Consider the following 26,853-nt stretch of genomic DNA (forward strand, 5'->3'; position numbering starts at 1 on the left):
GTACAGAAAACGCTACCTTAATACGCCAGTCATTAAAAAATTGGTTTTAACAAACTCTTAAAAAATGTTTAAAGATACCTATACGAAAAGAGAAAAATATAAATGCTAGAGCAAAAAATGTGATTTTTTTAGGAAAACCCTAAGTTGTTCTTTAAAAATAGCTGTAACACTAAAATCGTTGGAGATACCACAATGGTGTCCTCAGCAAAGCTGCTCGATATAAGTTTATCTACAATTTTGCCAAAAAATGCAGTCCTCTAAGATAATAAGAGCCACCCTAATACCATGTACATCGACATATGGCTTATGGTTTTGAAGACATCATAGCTCTAAAGTATAAGGTTAAGCCACAAAAGTTTTTGTCCCCCTAAATTGTGGATCCGGACCACTGTGGTTAGATCTTTTGTCCAATACAAAAACATAATTATTTTAAGAGTTTAGGTATATTTACCAAAATTTTTAAGATTTTAGTGAAATCCAAGTTTCAGTTTTTTTTGTAAATTTTGTTCATAATAAATTTCCAACTAAAATAATTAAAAATTATATGTCATTTGTTTTTTTTTTGGCAAAATCTTCCCAATAATAGAAATTCTCTGTATTTGTTCCAAATTTCTTGAAATTCTTTGGATGGATATATAATTTTGGTCATCAATACTTTCAGGTAATGATTCCAATATTCTGAATCAAAAAAATGTACATGTCTTCGCTTTAATTTTTGAGTTAAAAAAAAAAGAAAAATTCATATATATTTATAAATTTATCGATTTTTTAATGTTTTCTTTTGATTGTGCAGGAATGGTAGTTGAGCGAAAATTGTAGCTGGTATCACTAGCAATCGAATGATGTATAAAAATATATAGGTCATCACTTTGAATTTCGAGATATTTATGATCATTGTAAAAAGTCTTACTTTTTCTTAGGTCATCTGTCTACAGATTTAATTATAACTTTGGGTACACAACCCTATTTTTAGTTTTTTCAGTGCAATTTATTTCTGGAAGTTTTACCTTTCCAATAATGAACAAATTTTGAAGATCGGTTGACTAACAACAAAGTTGTGATTCGGTAAAGTTGAAGTTCTCAATATCCGATTCGCGATGCAGGTGCCGCATGAATGCAAATAGGGTACATTTTGAGCTTGAAAAAAAACTTGGAACGGGAAAAATCAGATTTTCATTAGTTTTTCCTAAAAGATCGTCAATAATGATATACTTAAAATAATCTACAAACTTCACAAAAATCGAGGGTGAGAAATTTATCGAAATTGGTCAAGTAACAACTGAGCTATGATAGCTCAAAGTTACCGTTCCAACTTTTTTTGAAGCTTGGTGCTTCGCGTAACTTTTTTAGGCTTGGTATTAGGAGTGTTTACATATAATTTTGAAATTTCACTTCTGAAATAACTAATTTAAATCTTTGCCAATGGTTTGTCAAAAGAAGGAAGTATTACCTATGGTTTCGAACATAAGATTCACACGAATATGTTGCTTACTTTTCTTTGGTCATTTGCGTGAACTTTGCAAGGTTATAATACAAATAAAACGTTGAATTTTGAAAACAATTTCAAAATTTCATACGCTAGGACATAATGGGTTAATCCACGCTAACTTGTTTTGTTTTTATTCATCCTTCCCCTAAACTTCATCAACATTTCCTTTTTCAGTATTGGGGGAAATGACACCGACATTTTTGGGTTGCCCAGCGGTGATAACAATATCAATTACAACATAAACATAAATAATTGTTCCCTAAATCAGTTTGCATTTTTAATATTTCGAAACACATATCAGTTCATTTCAAACATTCGAAATTATCGGTATAAACTTGCTGATGATAATTGAAAACTCGAATGAGAACCGCCATGCATAAATTACGTCACGCTAAATTTCAATAAACTTAATATTTTTGAGAAACCGATCGATTTCACTTCATACTCTTTTAGTTGCTACTCTCGGAACTTCTGGAACAGGCAATTGGAAACCAATGGGGTCAACAGAGCTTCAGTCAATAACCTATCGAAGCTATTGACTCTCCTTTTGTGCTGAGTATCAAATTGATATTTCTGGTCGATCCAAATCTCCGGAATCCGTAATCGGTTTTTAACCAAATACAATAGCAGTTATTGTACCCCATACACACCTTTATTTTGAGGAGGATGGTGCTCAATGGATGATTGATAAAACCTATTATCTTTCTCCGAATTGCAGGAGTTACTTCCAGTTATCAGAACACTATCACTTCGAGAGGTTTTTTTTATTTATTTCCTCGAGTTATTAACAATAGCCTAATCTAAAATGATTTTCATCTTTTTATGATAATTCACACGCGTTTCTCATCGCTTATTTTCATGGGGTGATTCGTGAGCGGAGTTTTTATTGAAATTATGTCGCTTTTTTGTTAGTAGTTTTTTCTTATTTCACGAGCTTTTATAGTAATTTATTTTAAGAATTTAGTTTTCTATTGCATATTGTCAGCCTTTGGTGGTGAGTTCAGTTTCTTCGCATTCTTTGACTCTTGTTCGAATACGACTATTCGTCAGCAAGAAAATTGTTCTACTAACATAAATGGCCTTCAATAAAAATGACCCCATATTTATCTGGTGGATTGAGAAAAAACCTATAGGTTTAAAAACGAACATTTCGTTACAAATTTAACAATGCATGTTATAAATCAAACGGCTATTGCGAATAAGTTGTTATTTCCATTTTTGCCTTTCTCATATAGAAAGGTTATGCAATCACTGTGAAAACCGAGTGTCATATACCATTCGACTCAGTTCGTCGAGTACGCAAAATGTCTGTGTGTGTATGTGCCTATGTGTGTATTTTTGCACTAACTTTTCCTTGAGATGGCTGAACCGATTTTCACAAAGTTAGATTCAAATGCAAGGACTCGTAGTTTCATACAAAATTCCTGAATATTATTTGGATCCGACTTCCGGTTCCGGAATTATGGGGTAAAATGTGCAAAAAATTGTGAAAATAAGTGCACTAACTTTTCTCGGAGATGGCGCGACCGATTTTCACAAACTTAGGTTCAAATGAAAGGTCCCATACGTAATTCCTGAATTTCATCCGGATCTGACTTCCTGATCCGGAAATATAGGGTAAAGTGTGTTAAAAATTGTATACCATCACTGAAAAGGGCGAAAAACCATAAGAAGTTTTCTAAATCGACCTCAAATCTTCTCCAATTGATAGTTTTTATCAGTAGACGGTCAAACAAACCGATTTCGGTTATTGTTCTAATAATCGAAGAAAATTATTTTAAAGAATGCCACTGTATTATACAGGATAGTATATTTGATATGAAAAATGCATCAGTACACCACTAGGTGGATTAAAACAGGTTTTGTAGATTATTCTTATAAAACAATTGTCATTGCTATCGTGTTACGAGGTAAGATTGGCGGCTGATAATTAATTCATATTATTTATTCACTTTTAAGATCGGCTACAAATTAGCGTTTAGGTTACGAACATCGCGTGTAGGTTTTCAAATAATAAGATCGTATTAAGTTAATTCTGATCGTTTCCTCACTCCACTATTCCACTAACACCACTCCGTGATACTTGTGGTGATGCAGAGATGCACTAGTAGTAGCAATTGTTTAACTAACAATTCTTTACTTCCTACAGTGACGAGCGGGGTGTGGCCATTTACGTTATTGATCATTTCATGCTCTAAAGTCAGTCAGGTTGCATGTTGAGCATGATTTACTTCTCCCTAGTATCATGCATTTGATTCATTATGCAATTTCAACTGATTTCTGATCAATCACGAGAAACTCACGGGTGGTCAACTAACCTGAGCTATCGTATTGCACGGTTAGTGCTACGAACCTACTGATACTGACAATCCTTCCAGGTCGGAACTCGAAAATATGACAACTGGCTTGTAAGACCAGCGCCCTATGCATTGAGCCTAGAGCGCATTCCCTTACTTTAACTGTCTCATGTGAGACTGAAGCATTCACAAGAATCTCGCTTATATTAATAGATTCGTGCCCGATAGCATTTGAATAGGCAATCCGAACGATGCTTTCTTACTGATTTGTCGCCTATTCCTTCGAAACCATCGTCTTCGCTAGGGAAAGCCGGAAGAGTGCCATCCATTTATGGCAGAAAAAGAAAGATAATGCTCGCTATTATTTGACAATGGATGCTTGTTTCAAAAATTCATTTTCGGAATTTTCGGAAAGGAGAAAGTAGTCAATTACTTATTACTAATAGAAATACCTATGCATAACCTATCTTGCTGCCAATTAATCGATTCCCGATACTCTATTCTTTTTTCCCACACGTTCAACCCGCTTTACAGGTTTGATTGCATTCGCCGAGCGACGAAAATCCAACAGCTCCATATTCGGCGATATGCGAAAAATGTCAATCAGCAACATAGATTGCCTGCGGTCGCCTATGGTATCAACCCCCGGACCACTGATGCGCAACCGACCGTCCACCAAGATGACCAAATATGTCGAATGCTGGGGGGCGGACAAGCCGTTCGCCAACATTACTGATTCTAAAATGGCGAGAAACATCGGACTAGCGGTATGTTATTTTTCTATCCACCGGAAATTTTCCATCCTAGTGAAATGGCTTTTTATTTGCATATCTAGAGCCTGGCCATGATTGAGTCCAATATCCTACCGGAGGATGAACACTGCAGCGAGTGTCAGTGCTGGGGACCACCGAAGGAGTTGAAGCCGGTGATCATGGTGTACCGAAACAGCGCACGGGAGGCTATGTACCGCGAACAACCAGACCCTAACTTTCGGTTCGATCTCATCTGTTCGTTCGTTTTATTTTTATCGATTGGACTGATACAAATAGTAGTATTTAAAAGGTAAACGACCAAGAAAACATGGATTTTCACTCAGATTTAATCTAATTTGATATTCATTTCCACTCTCCGATTCCAGCAATGTAGTCGTTATCGGTTCACTCAGCGCCACAACCGTTTCATTAAGTCTATTTTTATATCTTAGTAACTATCAGATGTCGGAGCTGTCACCGGCCGGGAACGGTGGTCCCGGCCATATTATTGCCGCTAACAGAACCTTCCGGATAGCAATATTTCTGATTTCGACAGCGCTCATTGCTGCTTGTGCCATATTTAGTGTGGTAATTGTTTGTCAATTGAATACAATACTCCATTCTAACTAGGCAATGTTTTCCGATTCAGATAAACTTCGATGATCTGGTGATAGCAGATGTTCAATTGGTTAACAACACTACCGAGACAGTTCTGTTTGAGGTGGAATACGCTCCGGTAGCACCGGTATATCTGTACATGTGTGCTGTCAGTTTAGCAGCTGTATCGGCCTTCCTTCAGCAAGGATTTATCGTCAAGCTACTGCTGATGCTGTTCTACATTGTTGTGCAATGTTCGCTTTTATGGCAAAGCTCACTCTTCGAGACGTACCAAATACTGTACAATTCGTGAGTACTGCAGTGTAATCATTCACCTTTTAACAGGTTGTTTGTGTTGGATGTAGAATGGGTTATTTGATTCAATATTCCAGGAAATCATGAAAAAAATCCTGTCTGTGCTTCTGTTATGTTTGCAAACTTGTCGAATGAAATATTCATTCAATAGCAATCTTTTTGGATTTTTTTTTTCGATCAAAACTACGCGGTAAGTTACAAGTTGGTATATTGTTGCAACATGAGTCATTTAGTATCTGCAACATGAGTCATCTAGAATTTTGGTAATTAAATAACAATGTTGGGTACTAAAATCGAAGGCTACTAATTCACTTTAGAGGAAAGAAGCATAAAATTATTCTGGTTTGCTTTTGATAAAATCTCGGACTCACGGTACTTTTGCTCCACCATCTCCTCGTATCGGTCGCATATCAAGCCATTATTCCACTCTTTTGTTTTATTGTAGTCCAATATTTCTAAATCGAAGAAATCGAAGAAATTTACCGCGTGGTCTCGATATCACTGTAACACTCATCCGCTGTAGTGGTAGCTTGCCAAATCAGGCCAAGACTGTACAGGTCCGTTGTGAGTATTGATGCATGGAATGACATTCTTTTCAGGCATTTGAGAATTTATAGTCTTTTTTGTCACAAGAACTGGGGTCTTCGTCCGTAGCTGCGAATATTAGGTCATATCATAGGCTTTCTTGGAAATTTGTGGACCTCCGATATAATTCCAAGCAGGAACTTCGAAAGACCATAAAGTGATCCAAATGAAATGCTTAAAAATAGATTAAATAAGGTAGAAGAATGTAAAGAATTCCGAACCATGGAGACTATCAGTCTTATCTGACATATTTGGACATTGGTCTATATGAAATTTCTACTATCGTATTGTTTCAGATTCATCCTTTTTTCAATTAAACGTCGAACCGAAGAGATGTATCATTTGCACTCTTTGATATTCAAGTGAGTTTCGAGAATCTAATCTAGTTTTAAAAGTTGGGTTTTGAGTTGGGCGTAAAAACCGATCTTTTTTTCAATTTCATTCGATTTTAGTATGAATAACATATAAAATCGAACTACGTCCATACGCAAAAGCGAGTAGGGAACGTGAAGATTGAGTTCGTTAATATATTTTGTTATTCTGATAGATCTTTAGGCCTGAACTTTAGGCCGTTTTTAGATGGCATAGATCATTCACAATATGCATTTTAATTGCATGTGATATCACGAGTACGGGTCGATGACAGTATGTTCGTTAATGCACTTTGTTATGCCGGTAGATCTTAAGGTCTGAACTCCAGGTAGTTTTTGGATGAACAAGCATTTCTTCATAATTCACCACAATGATCCCATGAATTGAATGTGATACCTCGAGTATGGACCGCAAAAAAAAGAATCTCACTATTGTCATCGGATACGTTGGTAGACCTTAAGGCCTATATTTCAAGAAGGCTTTGGATGGACAAGAACTTCCACAGACATTATCACAGTTCGTCAATTTGTACAAAAGTAACCAGTTACGCGTTCATACACTGATTTCTGTTTTCCAGATAATTCTTGGATATCCACGACTTTAACTAGATTAGATGAAACAATTTCGTAATTCCGTAATATACATTTGATATTTAATTCCCTGAAGCATGTACGATTGCTTTGTATACTATACGTATAAAAATTTCCTGCATTATACAAAAACTTTAATTGCCTAAATTAAGTTTTGCGTTATTTCAAATGAAACGCGTAAAAAAATAGATTCCCGTAAATTGAGGTTTTAGTGTACTAATTGTTAATGACAGCAAATGATAAAATGGAACCAAGCATTGCTCGAAAAACGACCTGGCTATTCCATAAGACATGAGAAAGCCATTTTGCAGTACGACAACGCCCTCGAGCATTCAATGGAACGGGTTCAAAACCATCCTTTCTTAACTCAACTGTTCAGACTTCATCTCTCTCGGCTATCAGTTGTTTTCATCGATGTCTCACACTGAGCAGAACTCCACTAGTTATGAAGATGTGGAAAGTGTTGGTGATTGCCGATAATTTAACATAAGCTGCTCGATATTTCTCTAAATTGTAAAAAACATTTTCAATCCGGTAGAAGATGCTAGAAGAACTCGTGTCTCTCAATGCATGAACCGTGAGAGAATTTTTCTACATTTCTTCGCTCCACTTCATACTCTGAGTACTTCACGGCCCTTATAAAAATTTTCAGTCTGGAATTTATCAAGAGGGAATCGCAAGTTGACAATTATCGCAGAATACGCAGAAGGTTCTCATATTATGTTGCAATATTTCAAAACCCTTGTGTGGAGCATTCACATACATTTTCATAGACACAACTTTTACAAAGGTTATATGCACATAGTTAGAATAAGCGGCAATAGTAAAATGATTCTATCGCAATTAGAAACTGCCTGTATAGAATCGGATCGCGAAACGAGAATAAACGACCGTTCAGAGAGAATCCCCACAGTAGCGTGCTAACTCGTGATGATCAGACAGATCATCGAGAGAAGTTCTCTCTCGCACTGGTGTCCATTCTATGCTAAATGAACCATGCCGGTTTTTTGTTGCTGAGATGATATCCGTCTCTCTTTGATGGCTCTGATTGAATCGTGCGAAGAGTTGGTAGAGAGCGATATTTGATACGATAAAAGTATGTATGTATGTATTTATGTATGCATGTATGTATGTATGTATGTATGGGTGTATGTATGTATGTATGTATGTATGTATGTATGTATGTATGTATGTAAGTATGTATATAAGGAGTGTATCGAAAAGTAGTTAGCAACATTTATTTTTGAATAAAAAAGCGAAAAAAAACATGTTTTGACATCAGTTTTCGATATATTGCAGAAAAATTACATTTTTATGCATTTCACTGATTATATTGAAAAAAATCCTAGTTTTTGTGAAACGCTCGCACTTTGGACTTGACCTTCTTCATTAAATTCTGCACAGTTACTTCTGTGACTTTCCTGGTGGCAGCTACCCAGTTTTTTTTAACTCCTGCATGTTTTGGGACACTGTACCTTCCTTCCGAAAGTGCCGCTTGACAATTGCCCAATACTTTTCAATTGAGCGAAGATCCAGGCAGTTCGGTGGGTTGATGTCCTTTTCCACGAATTGTACATTATTTTTTGACAACCACTGTAGAACGGAGTTGGCGTAGTGGGCTGAAGCCAAATCCGGCCAGAAGAGAGGCAGCATTCTCTTCTTCACCTTGGCGTTAATTATGCCCTTCGTGAAGAAAATCGACGACCGCAAACCACAGGTACAAATTGCTTGCCAGACCAACACCTTCTGCCCAAACTTTTCCATTGCCACCGTGGTGTCAGCGTCGGATCAGGGTCATTTCACCGAATGCCATTTCGCCGAAAGCCGTTTCGCCGAAAGCCATTTCTCCGAAAGGGCTATTTCACCGAATGCCATTACACCGAATAGGTCACTTCGCCGAATGCCATTTCGCCGAAATCCATTTCGCCGAAAGGGTCATTTCGCCGAATCCTGAAATCGTCTTGAAATCGTAATTAGAATTGATTTAAATTAAAGACAAACGAAAGATGATAGCGTTAACGCCCGTTTTGTTGACCTACCATTGTACTTCTTGAATAATGATTGATTGTTGTACTCTTGAATAAAGATTGATTCATGAACCTCAGAAAGTAGTTCCCAAGAAAATGTATATGGTGTATCTACCAGGTAAATGTAGGTGGTATTTTCCGTTCATTAAGTGAAATTGAAAAAATATCTAATGCGGCTACGCCACATCGTTTTGGTTCATGTGCTGTCCGACCTCGCTACCGCTCGTCCTAACTAAAGCAAAGAAACCTAGCTTTAAGTAGACCGGGCAAACGAGGCGGTTACAGGTTTGTATGCAAGAGGCCGCCGCTTCCGACGGTGGGTCGGCGGCCGACTCAGCTGGCTTCGGTTATGTGGCTGCGCCACATCAGTTATACAGGAGACATAACATGCAGGAGATATGACCCTTTCGGCAAAATGACCCTTTCGGCGAAAAGACTTTCGGCGAAATGACCTATTCGGCGAAACGACTTTCGGCGAAATGGTATTCAGTGAAACGACTTTCGGCGAAATGGCTTTCGGCGATATGACTCGCTCCCGTCAGCGTCGTCCAGGTCCTGGTACACCGATTTCGTATAATATTGCGGTCCGGGCAGCGCTCGAGAGTCGTCCTTGGCGTAGGTTTCGTCGTCGATCAGGATGCATCCGTCTTTATTCTGTAGAATCCGGTTATACAGTTTTCGCGCTCTTGTTTTGGCCTGCACTTGCTGTACCAGGGACTTTTTCGGCACCTTCTGTTTCTTGTACGTTTTCAGGTAGTTCCGAAATTTGATCCGTTGAATCATCCCGATGCTGGTGTTGAACTGCTTGGCCAAATCCCGCGTCGACGCCGATGGGTTTTTCTTGATGTACTCAACCACTTTTAAGTCCCGGCCTGGCTGGCTGGGACCCGTTTTCCTACCGGATCGGGGCAAATCCTTCATGGAAAGGGTCTTACCGAACTTCTCGATAATATTTTTGACACTGGTGTGGTGCACTTTCACCCGTTTTGAAATTTCGTTGTACGTGACACCACTTTCTGAGCACCAAGTGTGCAGAATTTTCTTTCGCGTTTCCGGATCAATTCGACTCATCATTGAAACGATAAACCGTACCGAAACCAATCGATTGCGCAGCTGTTATTGACATGTAAACAAACATGTCACCGCAAAACACGCTGCAAAATACGAAGCCATTTCAGAGTAATAACTGTTTGAATGTTGCTAACTACTTATCGATACACTCCTTATGAAACACACTCGATTTTCTCGAAGACGGCAGGACTGATTTTTATTTAACTGTTGAATTTTATCCGAATCCTACTTCCGGTTCCGAAGTAATGGGTTAAATTGTGCTACAAAATAAATCACTTTTCTCGGAGACCACTTCCCGTTCACACAATATCTCCCGAAAATAAACCCTAATACATCTAAACAATATATCAAATTGATCAGGAGGCTTGTCTCCAGTGCGTGAGCCTCAGATACTGGCCCTTATTACCGGTGTCACTACACGGTGAAAACCAAGTGAAGTGACTGTGACCCTTATTATGGGTATCACTTCACGGTGGAAATTAAAAGAAGTGAATTTAGGTCCTTATTACGGAAGTCGCTTCCGAGACAAAAGTAATTACCTGGATGAACTTGATGTCATTATGAACATCACGCCACCAAAATTTTGTTGAAAAAAATAGTTTTTTTCCACCACAGGGATCACTTTACTATGCGTGATACTGGTAATAGGTAAAATCAAGTGAAGTGACATGTAAGTTAAGTGAATGTGAAAGTGGAAGTGAGAACGGTAATAAGGGCCACTATGTGAATGTTTAACACCTAACTATATATAAACATTTATAGACGTTCACGCACTTCTCTGCACAACTTCTTGAAAAAATAGGAAAAAAATCCCGTCTATTGGAGCAGTAGGTTTATTTTTATCTGCTCCAAATAAATGGCAAAAAATGTGAATGTGCTTTTAATTCAAAAAACAGTATCTCCGAAAACATTCAAAGAACGACTTTGAAACTTTTAAATTATGTTCTCACACAACATATCTTGCGATCAAAACAATAAATGAAAAATTTATTTTTCATAAATAACCCCTTCTTAAGGTGAAATTCTATTTAAGGCATCGATGCAAAGACCCAACAAACTCTACGAAACTGAATTAAAAACTGTTCAATATATAGATCTTGTTAATGGTCTAACAAATATACCGAAAATAATAGCCAATAACTCTAAAAAAGGAAAACACTTCGATATCTCCGGGATAGTGAAACCGACTTTTACAAACTTAACATCAAACAAAAGGTCTTAAGGCTTAATTTGTTTGTTTGTAAGTCAATCCATGAATCGAAACAATAGCAGGTTTATAAGATATTTCAGTTGTCCGGTTTACCCACGTGTCCGGTCTAGCCCCTGTTTCCCCTAATGATTTCGTGAGTTTCGGCGGGTTTTGACCCCTTAATACGTGCCTGAATATATACATGAGATTTTTTCGAAATAAACTGTTCATATAAGTTCATGTTCACCCTGTTAGAACCCCAACGTTCTATAAACTATAAACACTATCGTCAACTAGTTTTATCCAACACAACACAACTATTCACTATTAAATCCTTCAATAGCTCCACTTGCGCTGCATTTTCCCACTCTAATTAATGTTCCTTCATCGGGCCCGTCCTTTTCTGTTTTTCTTGTCGCCCCACAGATGGCCTCTGGCATTTCAGGGTGCCCTGTTTCTACTGCTGATAGCGGCTGTGCTAAACTCTCTGGATCGCCAGGGCGAGTATGTCTCGCGAACCGACTTCCTCTGGAAGGCCAAGCTAAAGGTCGAACAGGAGGAGGTGGAAACGATGCGAGGAATCAATAAGGTGAGTTGTCATAAACCAGAAACAATAAAAAAAATCACTAGACGAACGTTGTATATTCAGTGAAGGTCAACCGGCACTAACTAGCGCTAGCTCAAAACCTCTAACCACAAAACGGCTATTTGAAATGTGTACTCCAACGTTGAATTAAAACGACAATAGCGCTTGTTGCATGTCGATGAAATTACAGCTGACTAGTTTTCAACGACGGTGCATCACTGAATTCGCTCCATTGAAAAGTTAAAACTAGCTATAACTTTTCCTTTTCATTTTTCTCCTCATACCAATGTTTGTCGGGCAATACGTCGCAACAGATTCTACTGGAAAACATTCTGCCAGCCCACGTTGCGCAGCATTTCCTGAAAAAAGAACGAGCCATCCAGGAGCTGTACCACGAAAGTTATTCATCGGTGGCAGTGATGTTCGCGTCGATACCCAACTACAAGGAATTCTACGACGAAACCGACGTCAACAAGCAGGGCCTCGAGTGCTTACGACTGCTCAACGAAATCATTTGCGATTTCGACAAGCTGCTGCTCAAGCCCAAGTTCAGCGGTATAGAAAAAATCAAAACCATCGGCAGTACCTATATGATTGCATCCGGTTTGCGACCGGGCAAGGAGGAAGGTGCAACGGTAAGTACTACTGGGACGAAATGCCTTCTATGTAACGTCCATGGTAAATACGTTCTACGTACGTCGTTACAATATCATTTGTATGGGAACAACAAAGAACCAAGCGTTTCCTCGTGGCTTTTGTTCCTAACGGTACTAGAAATCCCAAACAAAAATCCCTTTATATGCGACCCTTCCAGGTCAAACCATTAACTCACATAAATCCGCTTCTGAATATATTTACATGATTGAGTGGTCATTTACTAAAAGCAAACTTCGTTTCTGTTTGTTTCTCAGAAAATTCAACGAGCCACTCATCTCCTTTATCAAAATTTTATCTTCGTCTTACTCGTGAGCCTGTAATAAATAATGAAACGGAGAACAAATTCTCCTCCGGTGAATAACACAAAAAAAGCTCTCATCGTTTTGTAAAGCCGACATTCATTAAACCCATAAATTTCTCTTACGGACCGAAAACGTTCGGCTGTGACACACTCCAAGGCACGACATAATGGTGCTGATGTTGGAGTTCCACAAAATTACCTGTTGCGAAAATCCATTCCATAAGTCTGTCTTCCCAAAATAGAGATTTATCGATAGCTCAATTTTTTAGCTAATCCTTTCTATTTTCTCTCCTTTCTTTCATCGCTTTCTCTTAATATCGATACGGACAGAAGAATAATGACCAGGTTGGTATTACTATACACTAGAAAGAAAGACAACAACAATGTTATGTACAACCATTTGCTACCAATCATTAATCACATGAAACCCTGCCGAAAGCTAGCAAATGAACAAGCCACATTCGCATAATAGATCCGCCCTAATTGACACAATTAACTAGTCATTTGTTATCCTCTCAGTCTGCCCAGTCTTCCGTTAAACACCCTTGTAATAAGTCTCTTTTTACGTTCCCTGGTTAACACCATCCCTCCCCCGTCGGGACCGTGGACAGGACGAAAAACGAACTGAGGAGCACAACGTGGTGATGTTGGTTGATTTTGCGATTGCTCTCATGACCGCCCTGGACCAGATCAATCGTGAGTCATTCCAGCGGTTTCGACTACGAATCGGTCTCAACCACGGACCGGTGATAGCCGGTGTAATCGGAGCTCAGAAGCCACAGTACGACATCTGGAGTAATACCGTGAACGTTGCATCCCGGATGGATTCCTGCGGAGTGATGGGACGAGTGCAGGTGAGCGATATGGAAAATTAATATGTTATCCTCCTTTGGTATGGTATTCGTAGTGGCAATCTGGGAATCTTTTGTTGTTTGTTTGTTTTTTTTTGTGGTGAAACATGTTGAGGTTGAAATTGAAATGTGTGGAAGCGAACGGTGTCAACGAGATAAAATAAGCTAGAATAGCTGAAAGCTAAAAGAAGATACTAACAATAAATCAAAAATCAATGCTGATTCCAGTACATGTTAATGTGGAAAATAACTGGACTGTGAAATATGTGCTGTCAGTCCCATTATTTTTATGATTCTATTATTGCCATGAAAATATTATTTCCTTCCGCTGTTCAGTGATTTTTATTATACTACTAGATCTACATATAAGCTTTCAGGTTTGTCTTCTGCAATCATAATGTAGAAAATTAGTACAACGAGTATTGTTTGAAATTGCAATTTCTCCGTTTTGAAAATCAAGACTCAATCTGGTAGCCGGACTAGCTTGAAATTCGAAGAGGAAATATCGCGACTTTATAGCGGGCGAGGAAGCACTTTCCATTACAACGTTTAAATATATTTTTTGGCAACACAAGTATTTTGCTGTCGCTCATTGTCATGCAATTATGGCATAATGTTTGGCTCGAATGCTTCAATTGCAAACAGTAAAGTGTCCCTGTTGGTAAACGACTGGACAATGCGTAATTCAGGCCCCAGTGTGGCTCTCAGCCTCTTGTCCAGTAACTCCTATCCCTACCTCTCCGCGGTGCCGGCTGGGGTACGAGCAACCGTAGGAAAGATCGGGTAACCAACCCCGGTGGGACCTTGGTCGTATGCTGACAGGGAAGGGGGTCCTCTTTAGGGGATGTCGGAGCGTCAGTACTCCATGTTAGGAGCGGCTTCAAACAGCGTCTGTTCTGGTATCCAGCGGCTGAGTATGAAATGCTGCATCCCGTCCAGCTAAATCCAAGGTGGCAACCCCACCAACGGGATCGTTCTAGTGCTAGTTGGGATGTTAAACAGAGCAAGCACGATAATACTCCGGCGAGACAGGGGGTTTGCGTAGGCCTGATAAGCCGCCCGTAAAATAATCATTACAAATAATACAGGAGAGAATACGACCCGGAACAATCGGCATAGACCCACGCGACGAAAAAAGGACTACGATTGGAAACTTGGAACATGGAACTGCAAGTCGCTAGGTTTCGCATGCTGCGACAGGATAATATACGACGAACTAAGTCCTCGCAACTTCGACGTTGTAGCGCTGCAGGAGCGGCTATCTTCTACCAAAGCTCTGGCACAACGAACGAGCTGGGAACTGGCTTTATAGTGCTGGGCAAGATGCGTCAGCGAGTGATTGGGTGGCAGCCGATCAACGTTAGGATGTGTAAGTTGAGAATTAAAGGCCGTTTTTTTTTTCAATTACAGCATCATTAACGTGCACTGCCCACATGAAGGGAGACCCGATGACGAGAAAGAAGCGTTCTACGTGCAGCTAGTACAAGCCTATGACGGCTGCCCACGCAGAGACGTAAAAAATTGAATGCCCAGGTAGGAAGGGAGGCAATGTACCGGTGTCAACTTTGCGGCCTCCCGAGGAATGGTAGTCAGAAGCACCTTCTTTCCTCGCAAGGATATCCACAAAGCTACCTGGAGATCACATGACCAACAGACCGAAAACCAAATCGACCACGTTTTGATCGACGGAAAATTTTTCTCGGACATCAACATTGTTCGCACCTACTGCAGTGCGAATATAGATTCGGACCACTACTTGGTTGCTGTATGCATGCGCTCAAAACATTCGACGGTGGCTCCCCAACGTCGAAACCGAACGTCGCGGTTCAACATCGCGCGACTCTGGGATACTGTAGTAGCCCAAGATTACGCGCAGCAGTTGGCAGTGGCACTACCAACGGAAGAGCAGCTTGGTGCAACTACTCTTGAAGATGGCTGGAGAGACATCCGTTCTGCAATAGGTAGCACTGCATCAGTAACGCAAGGTACGACGGCTCCGAACGTAAGGAACGACTGGTACGACAACGAATGTGAACAGTTAGTGGCCGAGAAGAATGCAGCTTGGGCGAGCAAGCTGCAACACCCGACGAGAGCAAACGAGGAGCGATACAGACAGGCGCGGAACAGACTAAACTCGGTATCCCGTAGAAAAAAGCGCCAACAGGAAGACCGAGATCGCGAAGCGATGGAACAGCTGTTCCGTGCTAATGACACAAGGAAGTTCTACGAGAAGGTGAACCGTTCGCGCAGAGGCCATGTGCAACAGGCCGATATGTGCAAGGATACCGACGGGAATCTTCTCACGAACGACTGTAAGGTGATCGAGAGGTGGCGGCAGTATACGAAAGTGGTGGCACGGTAACGAACTTCGGAACGCGTTCGGAGGACGTAAGACTGCCGGTCCCAGACCTTCAAGAAGTCGAGGAGGAGGTAAGCCGGTTGAAAAATAATAAGGCCGCTGGCGTTGACCAACTACCAAGCGAGCTATTAAAACACGGTGGTAATGCACTAGTGAAAGCACTGCATTGGGTCGTTACCAAGATCTGGGAGGACGAGATTTTACCGGAGGAATGGATGGAAGGAATCGTGTGTCCCATCTACAAAGAGGGCGAAAAGCTGGATTGCTGCAATTACCGCGCGATAACTCTGCTGAACGCCGCCTGAGAATTAAAGGCCGTTTTTTTTTTCAATTACAGCATCATTAACGTGCACTGCCCACATGAAGGGAGACCCGATGACGAGAAAGAAGCGTTCTACGTGCAGCTAGTACAAGCCTATGACGGCTGCCCACGCAGAGACGTAAAAAATTGAATGCCCAGGTAGGAAGGGAGGCAATGTACCGGTGTCAACTTTGCGGCCTCCCGAGGAATGGTAGTCAGAAGCACCTTCTTTCCTCGCAAGGATATCCACAAAGCTACCTGGAGATCACATGACCAACAGACCGAAAACCAAATCGACCACGTTTTGATCGACGGAAAATTTTTCTCGGACATCAACATTGTTCGCACCTACTGCAGTGCGAATATAGATTCGGACCACTACTTGGTTGCTGTATGCATGCGCTCAAAACATTCGACGGTGGCTCCCCAACGTCGAAACCGAACGTCGCGGTTCAACATCGCGCGACTCTGGGATACTGTAGTAGCCCAAGATTACGCGCAGCAGTTGGCAGTGGCACTACCAACGGAAGAGCAGCTTGGTGCAACTACTCTTGAAGATGGCTGGAGAGACATCCGTTCTGCAATAGGTAGCACTGCATCAGTAACGCAAGGTACGACGGCTCCGAACGTAAGGAACGACTGGTACGACAACGAATGTGAACAGTTAGTGGCCGAGAAGAATGCAGCTTGGGCGAGCAAGCTGCAACACCCGACGAGAGCAAACGAGGAGCGATACAGACAGGCGCGGAACAGACTAAACTCGGTATCCCGTAGAAAAAAGCGCCAACAGGAAGACCGAGATCGCGAAGCGATGGAACAGCTGTTCCGTGCTAATGACACAAGGAAGTTCTACGAGAAGGTGAACCGTTCGCGCAGAGGCCATGTGCAACAGGCCGATATGTGCAAGGATACCGACGGGAATCTTCTCACGAACGACTGTAAGGTGATCGAGAGGTGGCGGCAGTATACGAAAGTGGTGGCACGGTAACGAACTTCGGAACGCGTTCGGAGGACGTAAGACTGCCGGTCCCAGACCTTCAAGAAGTCGAGGAGGAGGTAAGCCGGTTGAAAAATAATAAGGCCGCTGGCGTTGACCAACTACCAAGCGAGCTATTAAAACACGGTGGTAATGCACTAGTGAAAGCACTGCATTGGGTCGTTACCAAGATCTGGGAGGACGAGATTTTACCGGAGGAATGGATGGAAGGAATCGTGTGTCCCATCTACAAAGAGGGCGAAAAGCTGGATTGCTGCAATTACCGCGCGATAACTCTGCTGAACGCCGCCTACAAGGTACTCTCCCAAATCTTATGCCGTCGACTTTCACCGATTGCAAACGAATTCGTTGGATAATATCAGGCAGGATTTATGGGCGAACACGGTACCACAGACCAAGTGTTCGCCATCCGCCAGGTGTTGCAAAAGTGCCGCGAATACAATGTGCCCACACATCACTTATTCATCGATTTCAAATCAGCCTACGACACAATCGATCGAGAACAGCTATGGAAAATCATGCACGACTACGGATTCCCGGACAAACTGATGCGATTGGTCAAGGCTACGATGGATCGAGTGATGTGCGTTGTTCGAGTATCGGGGACAAACCCGAGTCCCTTCGAAACTCGCAGAGAGCTACGCCAAGGTGATGGCCTTTCGTGTCTGCTATTCAACATTGCTTTGGAGGGTGTGATAAGAAGAGCGAGGATAGACACGAGTGGTACGATTTTCAGAAAGTTCGTCCAGCTACTTGGTTTCGTTTATGATATTGACATTATAGCACGCAACTTTGAGAAGATGGAAGATACGTACATCGGACTAAAAGCTGAGGCCAAGCGGATCGGACTAGACATCAATGTGTCAAAGACAAAGTACATGAAAGGCAGGGGCTCGAGAGAAGATAACGTCAGCCACCCATTACGAGTTCTGATTGGTGGTGATGAAATCGAAATGGTCGACGAGTTCGTGTACTTGGGCTCACTGGTGACTGTCGATAATGACAGCAGCAGAGAAGTTCAGAGACGCATATTGTCTTACTTTGGACTGCGCAGGATGCTTCTCGATCGAACAAAATTCGCCGTCGTACGAAGTTATGTATCTACAAAACGCTGATTAGACCGGTTATCCTATACGGGCACGAGTCCTGGACAATGCTTGCGAAGGATCAACGCGCACTAGGTGTTTTTGAACGGAAGGTGTTGCGAACCAGTGCGGATGCTGAGTGCGGATGGAAGACGGTACGTGGAGAAGGCGAAAGAACCATGAACTGCACCAGTTGCTGGGAGGACCAACCCTCGTCCTAACGTCCAAGGTCGGGCGGTTACGGTGGGCCGGGCATGTTGTTAGAATGTCATGTTGAGAACAACCCGGTTAAAATGATCCTTGATAACGATCCGACCGGTATAAGAAGAAGAGGTGCGCAGCGGGCAAGATGGATCGATCAAATTGAGGACGACCTGCGGACCCTTCGCAGCTACCGAGGCTGGCGGCGAACAGCCATGAACCGAGTTGAATGGAGACGCCTTCTGTATACAGCAGAGACCCGCGTGGTCTACGACTGAAAGAGTAAGAGTAACTAAGTGTCCCTGTGAATTTTGTCCAGAGCGTTTGGGATTGTCGTAAGTGATACGATATAATGGCGTCTTGCAAAGAACAAACACACATGTAAAAATCTTGTTTAAATCCAGTGTAATGCCAAGACTTTGCTTTGCACTGCTGGAATTAGGAACCAACATAGCCGAGATCAGTTAGTTTGGCCAGCAATTTGGAAAACCTTCAATTTGAAAAAGTTTTGAGACAAATTTAGAAGAATTTTTCTGTATTTTGCATTGTCGCCCTAAGTGACGGTGTAAGATTTTAAACACACTTCGCCCTGAAATTCAGGAACTGGAAATCACTTCCGAATGAAATTAGACATCATTTTATGAGACCGTAAGACCTTTCTTTTAGACCTGAGTTTGCTAAAATCGGATTTGGCTTGTCAAAAGTAGAGATAACAAAGTGCTCACAAGTTTTTATCTCATGCCTCCCCTTATGTCTATGATGACATTGGGTCAATAGTAGAACGGCATCGACTGGGTGCTATCGCCTTTTACGTTAGTAGCAGAATGAGATCACGCGAAATGGATTATAACCTACACTACAATAGTTATCATAATATATTAAAACATATCATGGAGGTTTGTATTTATTATATTTATTGTATTGTATTATGTTATATTGAGCTATATTAACACTCCGAATACCAAGGGGGTAAAAAGTTTGACTGACTATATCTCAGCTGTTTTTTGGACCGATTTCGAAAATTTGATCGCCTTTAGAAAGGTAACCTTATTAGAAATAAAATGTTTTTAGGGCGATTGCTAATGTATATTCAAAGATATCATAAAAAGTGTAAACCAGAGTCTTTTGAAAAAAGTTGGAACGTTACATACAAAAACATCCCTCACAAAATAATGGAAATGAAATACTTCCCAGTGTAAAATGTCGAGCAAAAATTTTGATCACATACTACATGGAAAAAAAAAGTCCCGGGCCTCTCACAGAAAAGACGTGAATAGTTTCGAACAGTGTTTATTTGTGTTGAGAACAAGCATCTAGATGGCCCAATACCAAATATCATGGCAATCTATCCACTAGTGTTTGAATAACAGCTAATCGTGTCAGACGAGTTATAGTTTTCATCTAGCTATGAAAAAAGACGCACCAGCACCACTCATGCATAAAAGCAACGGGGAATTGAATGATTTGCTGTACGGATTGGTACACCATCCCCCGTATTCTCCAGACCTGGCCCCCAGCGACTATTATCTATTTCCAAACCTGAACAGGTCTCTCCAGGGAAATTTTCGTCGAATGCTGAGATCATTGCAGAAACGGAAGCCTATGTCGAAGGCCTTGACAAATCTTTTTTTTTTTTTGCAAAAGGCATCAAAATCTTGGAGGACCGATAAGTCAAGCGCATCACTCTAAATGGAAATTATACTGAAGAATACAAAAGTTTTCACGGTAAAAATCGACTTTTCATACATACATATTTTCCCCCCTTTTACTTTGCCGCCAACACTGATTCGAGATTTTGTGTTTGTCTATTTCGTTACCTATCGGGGTCCAAACCGGCATCATGACGATTGTGATTCCGAACACAATATATTAAAGATGGTCAATCCTTCGATTGACTTTCAACGATTTGTGTTTTGGTCTTTGTTAAGACGTAGGGCCGTCTTGAGCTAGTTTTAAATAGATTCAGTATCTAGCGGAGAAAACAGATTGGAGAACTGAAAACAGATCAGAAATTTACATAATTGCATTTGCCTGTCAATTTTCCAATCTGTTTTCCCCGTTAGATACTGTTCATATTTAAACGCAGCTCAAGACGGCTCTACATCTTAGACTAAAACACAAATGGGTGAAATATTGATCTAAAACTCCCAAATGGAAATAATTTCGATTTCTCAGAGATAACTGAACCGATTCTCACAAGTTTAGAATCAAATGAAAGGTCCTAAAGTCCCAAAAGCTGTTATCGAAATTTATCCGGATCGGACTTTCAGTTCGGAAATAACAGGGTGATGATTGTTAAAAATGTTTACCATAGTTTAGTATGACGATGAAAAAACCTGTCTTGGGCACCTAGTGGTGTTTCGTCTAATCGTTGTATGAGGGAGGTGTAATTCCTCATCAAACGATTATAGGAGAAATCTTAGCGAATTACCATTTGAAATTTTCGACCAACATTACCGGTTCTTCCGGAATCAGCAACGGTTGTCGAACACAACTGAAGTGAGTTTGTGTGGTCATAAACTAACTAGATCTTTAAAACAAAATATAACCCACTGGTTTCGCAAAAAAAAACAATCAAATTTTTTGTTCAATTATGGATAATTTAGTAGTATTTGATTTTAGTACTATCATTAAAATCACTTACCAAAATAAACATAAACAAAATTCTAGTAGTTATAGTAAAATAGAATTTTCTATTATTGGAATACAAAAATAATTCAATCCGTTTTTGCGCATTTATTTCAAAATTTAATAAAACAAATTAAAGATTAATCAAAGAATCGTCCATCGCTAGGTATTACTTTTCCCTCTTCGGTTCCGTCGTGAAATTCAAAACACTCTCGGCTCCGGTGTTCAACGAAACTGAAAACACGCGGTTTCGGTGTATGCCGAAGCTTTAAACACCAGCGCCGAAAATAAAACGCCGGCATTCTCAATCAGAGCTAGTAAAAGTCATTTTCATTGACTAAAAAATAGACGAAAATGACAAGAATTTGCTGTCACTCTCAGCTTCGCTTACAAATTATGAGAACCAAATCCATATCCAGTCAATGACATAAGCGGGACAGTGGTTTCAAAATTGTGTTTTTTCTTTAATTTGCCCTTTTAGTCATTTGCAGTTTTCAGTGAAAATCCCGTAGTATGCAGTGATAATATTCAACCGAAGCTGTGAGAATTGAAAGTGACAGAAAAAGGTTTCACGTTAACTTTTACCTGTTGGTGCTCGAATTTGTAGTAGTTTTGGTTTCCAAAGAGGTTCTGGGATGTACTTACTTCGATTTGCCATATTTTAGTAACTTTTTATAGCCAAGCGTCACAGATTTTCAATACGTCGATGAAAGAATGAGAATTGAAATTCTGCTGATGCTCCCTGAAGACGTAAGTTTGGTTTCGTCTTGTCATAGAGGAAAGAGTGACGTTGGCAATTATACTCTCTCAAGTTTTCAATGAGAAACGAAAATACTTCCTCTCTTTTCTTTTGTTCTGGTGTCGGTCATTTACGAATGAGACAGTAAAACATTGAAAATGAGACTATTGGAATGGTTTCTTTCATTGAGAATGCGTGACAATTTTAAGCTCTGTTCTCAATACACGCGGTGGCGGTGGTTGTATGAAGCACGCGGTGCAGTGCAGTGTTTGGACATGCCTGCCTGTCAGATCGTATAGTATCCGTTGGGACAACCAGTAATCAGAAATTCAGGAGAATACGACGGGTGCGCAAAATGTCCCACTTGAACGTTTCCAAATATTTTTTTCATTACTTTTGCGACGTGAGGCCGAGTGTTGTTATGCAGGAGAATAATTTTTTCATGTCTTTGCTTGTATTCCGGCCGTGCTTCTAATAATGCACGGTTCAAACGCATCAATTGCAATCTATACTGATCGTTCGTTATAGTATCGCCTGGTTATAGCAGCTTTTTGGTCCCACCAGATGTACAACGTGACCATTAATATTCGGCTTTTGTGTTGATGTTGAGGACGATGGCAACAATTGACCGCGCATATGTAGATATTCAAAAGTTCCATATTTTGCGCTATTTGGAATAATTATCATGGAATATGAATCGATTACTTCGCTTAACTGAAACTTCTTAATCGACAGATATAAATAGTTCATTCGATTAACAGGAACTATTAATTTATTACTCGATTAATCGATCGAAAATCAGACATCTCTAGGTAGAACTGAATCATAATGCTACGTAAAGAAACTCTCGATATATCCTTCGCATTGAAAAGTTTACCTTCTACATAATCAACCAACGGTTAAAATACTACCATGCCATGATCTCTCCACCTTCAAAAGCAACCGAAAATCCACAAATTTAAACATGTACTCAAACAGTCACGCAATAATTGAAAAAGTTTCAGCACAATTGAATACCCGGGACAAACTTTTGAAATCGTTTGTCGACATTTTGGCACATTGTATCACGTGATTTAGAAAAGATATTTTCCGAATAAGTATGCAACGGTAAAAACTCAGCACGTGTTTGTTTTTATTTTCCCAGGAGTTCCATCGTACGAAACCACTTTCTAATTAACAACTGACACAGAAAGCATTATGCCCTGCTTCTGTTGTGTTATTTTACAGCTGTTGTGTTGTTCTTCGGCTTGAACTTGTGAAGAGCACTAAACACCAGTACTCCAGCCACGATGAAAACTCAAAACGCATATATCATTCCGCTTGTGCCGGGACCACCTGGTCCGATCAAGTTTGGCCGCGTATAAATTCACCGAGCAGCCTACCTTGTGGAGCAAACGTGCTCGCAATTTGTGTCTCCTTCCATCGGCATGTAGGGTAAAGTGTTATAATATGCCCCCCTTAAGAAAACATTGAGATATTTCCAAGTGTATTGATATATTTTGTTCAAAAATGTAAGTATTTCATTGCAATGCGGATGAGGAACATAATTTTTAATGACTCTAATAGAAAAGATGAGAATTGATTGATATAAACACATTTTCCAAAACGGCCACATTATTAGTTTTTTTCGCTCGCCTCAGACATAATGCCCCAAGCAGCCGTAAAATATGTCTCACAACAAATCAGTGGCATGACACACGACAAAAGACATTTTATCCCACAATAATGATGCATTATGCTTCTTGAAATGTCCATAAAGTTACTGTTTTGAGATAATCAGTATGTCAAAGAAATGGCGGATAAAACATCTATTTAGTCGAAGCAAAACCTTACATCGAAAAGCTGCCAAATGAAATTTTTAGTTTTTTCATACTTTCCTGCAAACGACAACCACCAAACTTGCATAGCAGAAAGATCCTACGAGAAGATAGTGTTAGTGATAAAACTTTGGTTCAGAAAAGTCTTCAATGCTTAAGAAAGGAAAGGGGGCATTTTGGCTAGCAGGGCGCTTTATAAGACTTTCCCCTACCTTGCCACCTTGCAACTAACTCCGGTATGTTTCTTTTCATTCCCTCTTGTTGCCAGTCTACGGAAAACACAGCCAACGTGCTGATGGCTGCCGGATACTCCTGCGAGTGCCGTGGACCCATTCCAGTCAAAGGAAAAGGCATCCTTACAACATACTTTGTAAGGACACCATTCGACGAACGAATTTAAAGCAGTACTACTGTTTGTGCCAGGTGAATATCGTCGCAGTGATGTAAACCGGTAAGGGAGGAAAATGCTGTATCATCATTCACGAAGTTATGTTGTTTTTTCTTTCCTTTTCCTTCGTCTTCCCACAGCATTGAGCACCGGCTGTAGCAGCACTGGGACATGCAACAGGAAAAATGAGTGAGTGAGTGAGATAGATTTATTAAGGATAGTTATGGAAATAGAGCATTTGATGATATGCAAACAACCGCGTTCACGTAGGGATGTTCGTTTCGAAATGAGGTATGGATGAAATTAACAAATTGGCTCTAAATAAGCTACGCTGGTAGTGATTTATCTCGATTTTACATCATCGAGCGTATATAATTTTTTCCGTACTTTTTCACAAAATCTATCGGTTTCCGACGATTTTACATTCCTCGAAAGACCAATATGAAGAGAGGATGAGATCCCTCTTGAGTCATATAAGTCATCTGCTTTGGTTGTGAATAAACGAGCTGAGTAACCCTACTTGAATGTAATTAGATAGTTTAAAGAAGAACTAAAACATGTACCACTTGAAAAAATCCTCTAGGAGACCTACAAGATTTTGACTATGCAAACAGCTGTATGTGTATAATAAGCAACATAGCTCAGAAACGAAAAAGCATCTTGTGGAACAACCTTCAATGAAGTGTAAAAAGAATAGACTTTAAAAATTAAACTAACAATGTGAAACAAGTACAACACATACAGAAGCACAAGATCAGTTTAGGACAAATGTCGACTTCACCGCCATAACAAAACAGATGCTCACACGATATTTGTAAGCAAATCATCTTCCGTCAGTGCCATCATCATCTTCCTTAATATCTCATACTTTTCAGATCCAACCTAACCGTACCTAGTCCAAGAGCAAGCATTTCATAGCATAAATTATGACGACTAGCAATGTCTGTATTCACCCAATAGTACGCCGGACTCTTACAATGCACACGTGAAAAAGATATTCTAACAATTATTAACAATCAAAATAAATCAAAGAAAGTCAGAGATAGCTCCTGTGACGTTAGTGTTTTAGACAAAATATTTTCCCTCTATCCGTTCATAAAATGTGACAAGTGGCCAAGCCACACTATAAATACACTGGTCAATTCGAAGAAAATTTGTTGCTCATTAAAGAACTTAAAAGAACAAGAGTCCAAATGTCACCAACAAATAAGTAACACACTGCAATTTCTTTAAAATATATTGATACCAAAATATGTTGAGTACAAAATGTAGTATCCTGAATGATATGATAACTACAATAAGTTTGAATATGATTGAAACAGAGCTGTGTAAACTATAGATGACAGGGGAGAGCAGTAAGTGCAAGCCGAGCAACGAGTTTTTTTCATTGAAGTGGACATTCACAAAAAAATATCACATTGGCTATCCTTTCATGGTGAGTACAACAGAAGTATCTGAAATTCGTTTCTCTGAAAGTATGATTAAATTCGAAAAAATCTTTTTTAATCCACCTAGTGGTATAATTATGCCTTCCTCGTATTACTTATATTTTCTAAAATTATACTAGAAGATTCCGTGAAGAAACTTTGTTTTCAATCTTGAATAAAATAAGAAATTTTCTTTGGGTATAAACTAACATAACCTTTTCAATTCGTAAACAGTTATGTCAAGTTAATAAGATTTTTTCTTTATTTTGTATCGTCGCACACACATGATTAAACATCTTTTACCCTATAGTTCTGGAACCGGAAGTCGGACTCGGATGAAATTAAACAGCAACCTATGAGACTATAGGAACTTTTATTTGAGCCTGTTTGTGGAAATCGATCAAAACATCTCTGAGAAAATTGAGTGAGTCTCATTTTAAACTTTTTGAGCACTATTTCCGGAACTTCTGGAATCGGAAACTTGGAACCAGTATAGCCGACGACTGTTCGTTTAGTAAGTAACTAATATAGTCTACAAATTTAATCAGTTTTATGCCAAATCTAGAAGAATTTTACCCTTTTTGCATTGTCGCTCTAAATGACGGTGTGCAATTTTAAACATATTTTACCCTATTAGTGACATTATTTGACACATACTCACACACATACACGCACAGACAAATACATTGCTCAGAAGGATGAGCTGTGTCGAATGATATAGAACACTTAGCCCCCTGGGCCAATTTTAACTAGTCAATTTCTCATGTGATTGCATAAACTTCCTATATGATAAAGGCAATAAGTGTACTTTTATAGAAAAGCATCGTTATCATGATCCTTTAATAATACTAACAAGTAAATACAAATTGAATAAAAGAATTAGAAATTTACATTTTTTTTTGAAAAATATAAATTTTAATGCACGCTATACGAAATTGAACAAATCACGCAGCGAAGGGAGCAAAGCCACACACACACCGTCGTGTACTAGTATTGCATCGTCATTTTGAATGACGATTTGAATGTTTTGACACTCATCGCCCTATAATTTCGGAACCGAAAGTCGGATCAGGATGAAATTGCACAGTATATTTAAAGGCGATGAGAGCTTTAATTTTTATCATAATTCGTGAAACTCGGCTTAATCGTTGCTGAGAAATCGAGGTGAATTCCGTTTTTGGAGATTTTCTTAACTATTGCCGATGCTTTCGGAAGGGGAAACCGAGGACTAG

At 40.0% G+C, this 26,853-nt stretch overlaps 1 protein-coding gene across 19 annotated transcripts in view; it reads left to right on the forward strand.

Annotated features, from left to right (window-relative positions):
* Nucleotides 1-25,347, forward strand: part of LOC131438316 (adenylate cyclase type 2) — a 221,295-nt gene extending 195,948 nt beyond the window's left edge. For 16 of the 19 annotated variants that reach the window (XR_009230918.1, XR_009230903.1, XR_009230904.1 and 13 more), the window contains 10 exons: nucleotides 4,321-4,553; nucleotides 4,622-4,848; nucleotides 4,925-5,126; nucleotides 5,188-5,444; nucleotides 11,711-11,873; nucleotides 12,185-12,505; nucleotides 13,159-13,173; nucleotides 13,440-13,682; nucleotides 24,075-24,257; nucleotides 24,335-25,347. Coding sequence is in view for 1 of the 19 variants with exons in the window: in XM_058608233.1 (XP_058464216.1) it covers nucleotides 4,321-4,553; nucleotides 4,622-4,848; nucleotides 4,925-5,126; nucleotides 5,188-5,444; nucleotides 11,711-11,873; nucleotides 12,185-12,505; nucleotides 13,159-13,173; nucleotides 13,440-13,682; nucleotides 24,075-24,206 (1,793 nt within the window). In the remaining 18 variants the exon portion in view is untranslated. The remainder of the gene's footprint in view (nucleotides 1-4,320; nucleotides 4,554-4,621; nucleotides 4,849-4,924; nucleotides 5,127-5,187; nucleotides 5,445-11,710; nucleotides 11,874-12,184; nucleotides 12,506-13,158; nucleotides 13,174-13,439; nucleotides 13,683-24,074; nucleotides 24,258-24,334) is intronic. The other 3 variants (XR_009230911.1, XM_058608233.1, XR_009230920.1) reach the window with 3 other exon arrangements.
* The last annotated feature ends 1,506 nt before the right edge of the window (nucleotides 25,348-26,853 follow it).

Source organism: Malaya genurostris, chromosome 3 (genome assembly GCF_030247185.1).
Source record: "Malaya genurostris strain Urasoe2022 chromosome 3, Malgen_1.1, whole genome shotgun sequence".
In the NCBI taxonomy this organism is placed as follows: domain Eukaryota; kingdom Metazoa; phylum Arthropoda; class Insecta; order Diptera; family Culicidae; genus Malaya; species Malaya genurostris.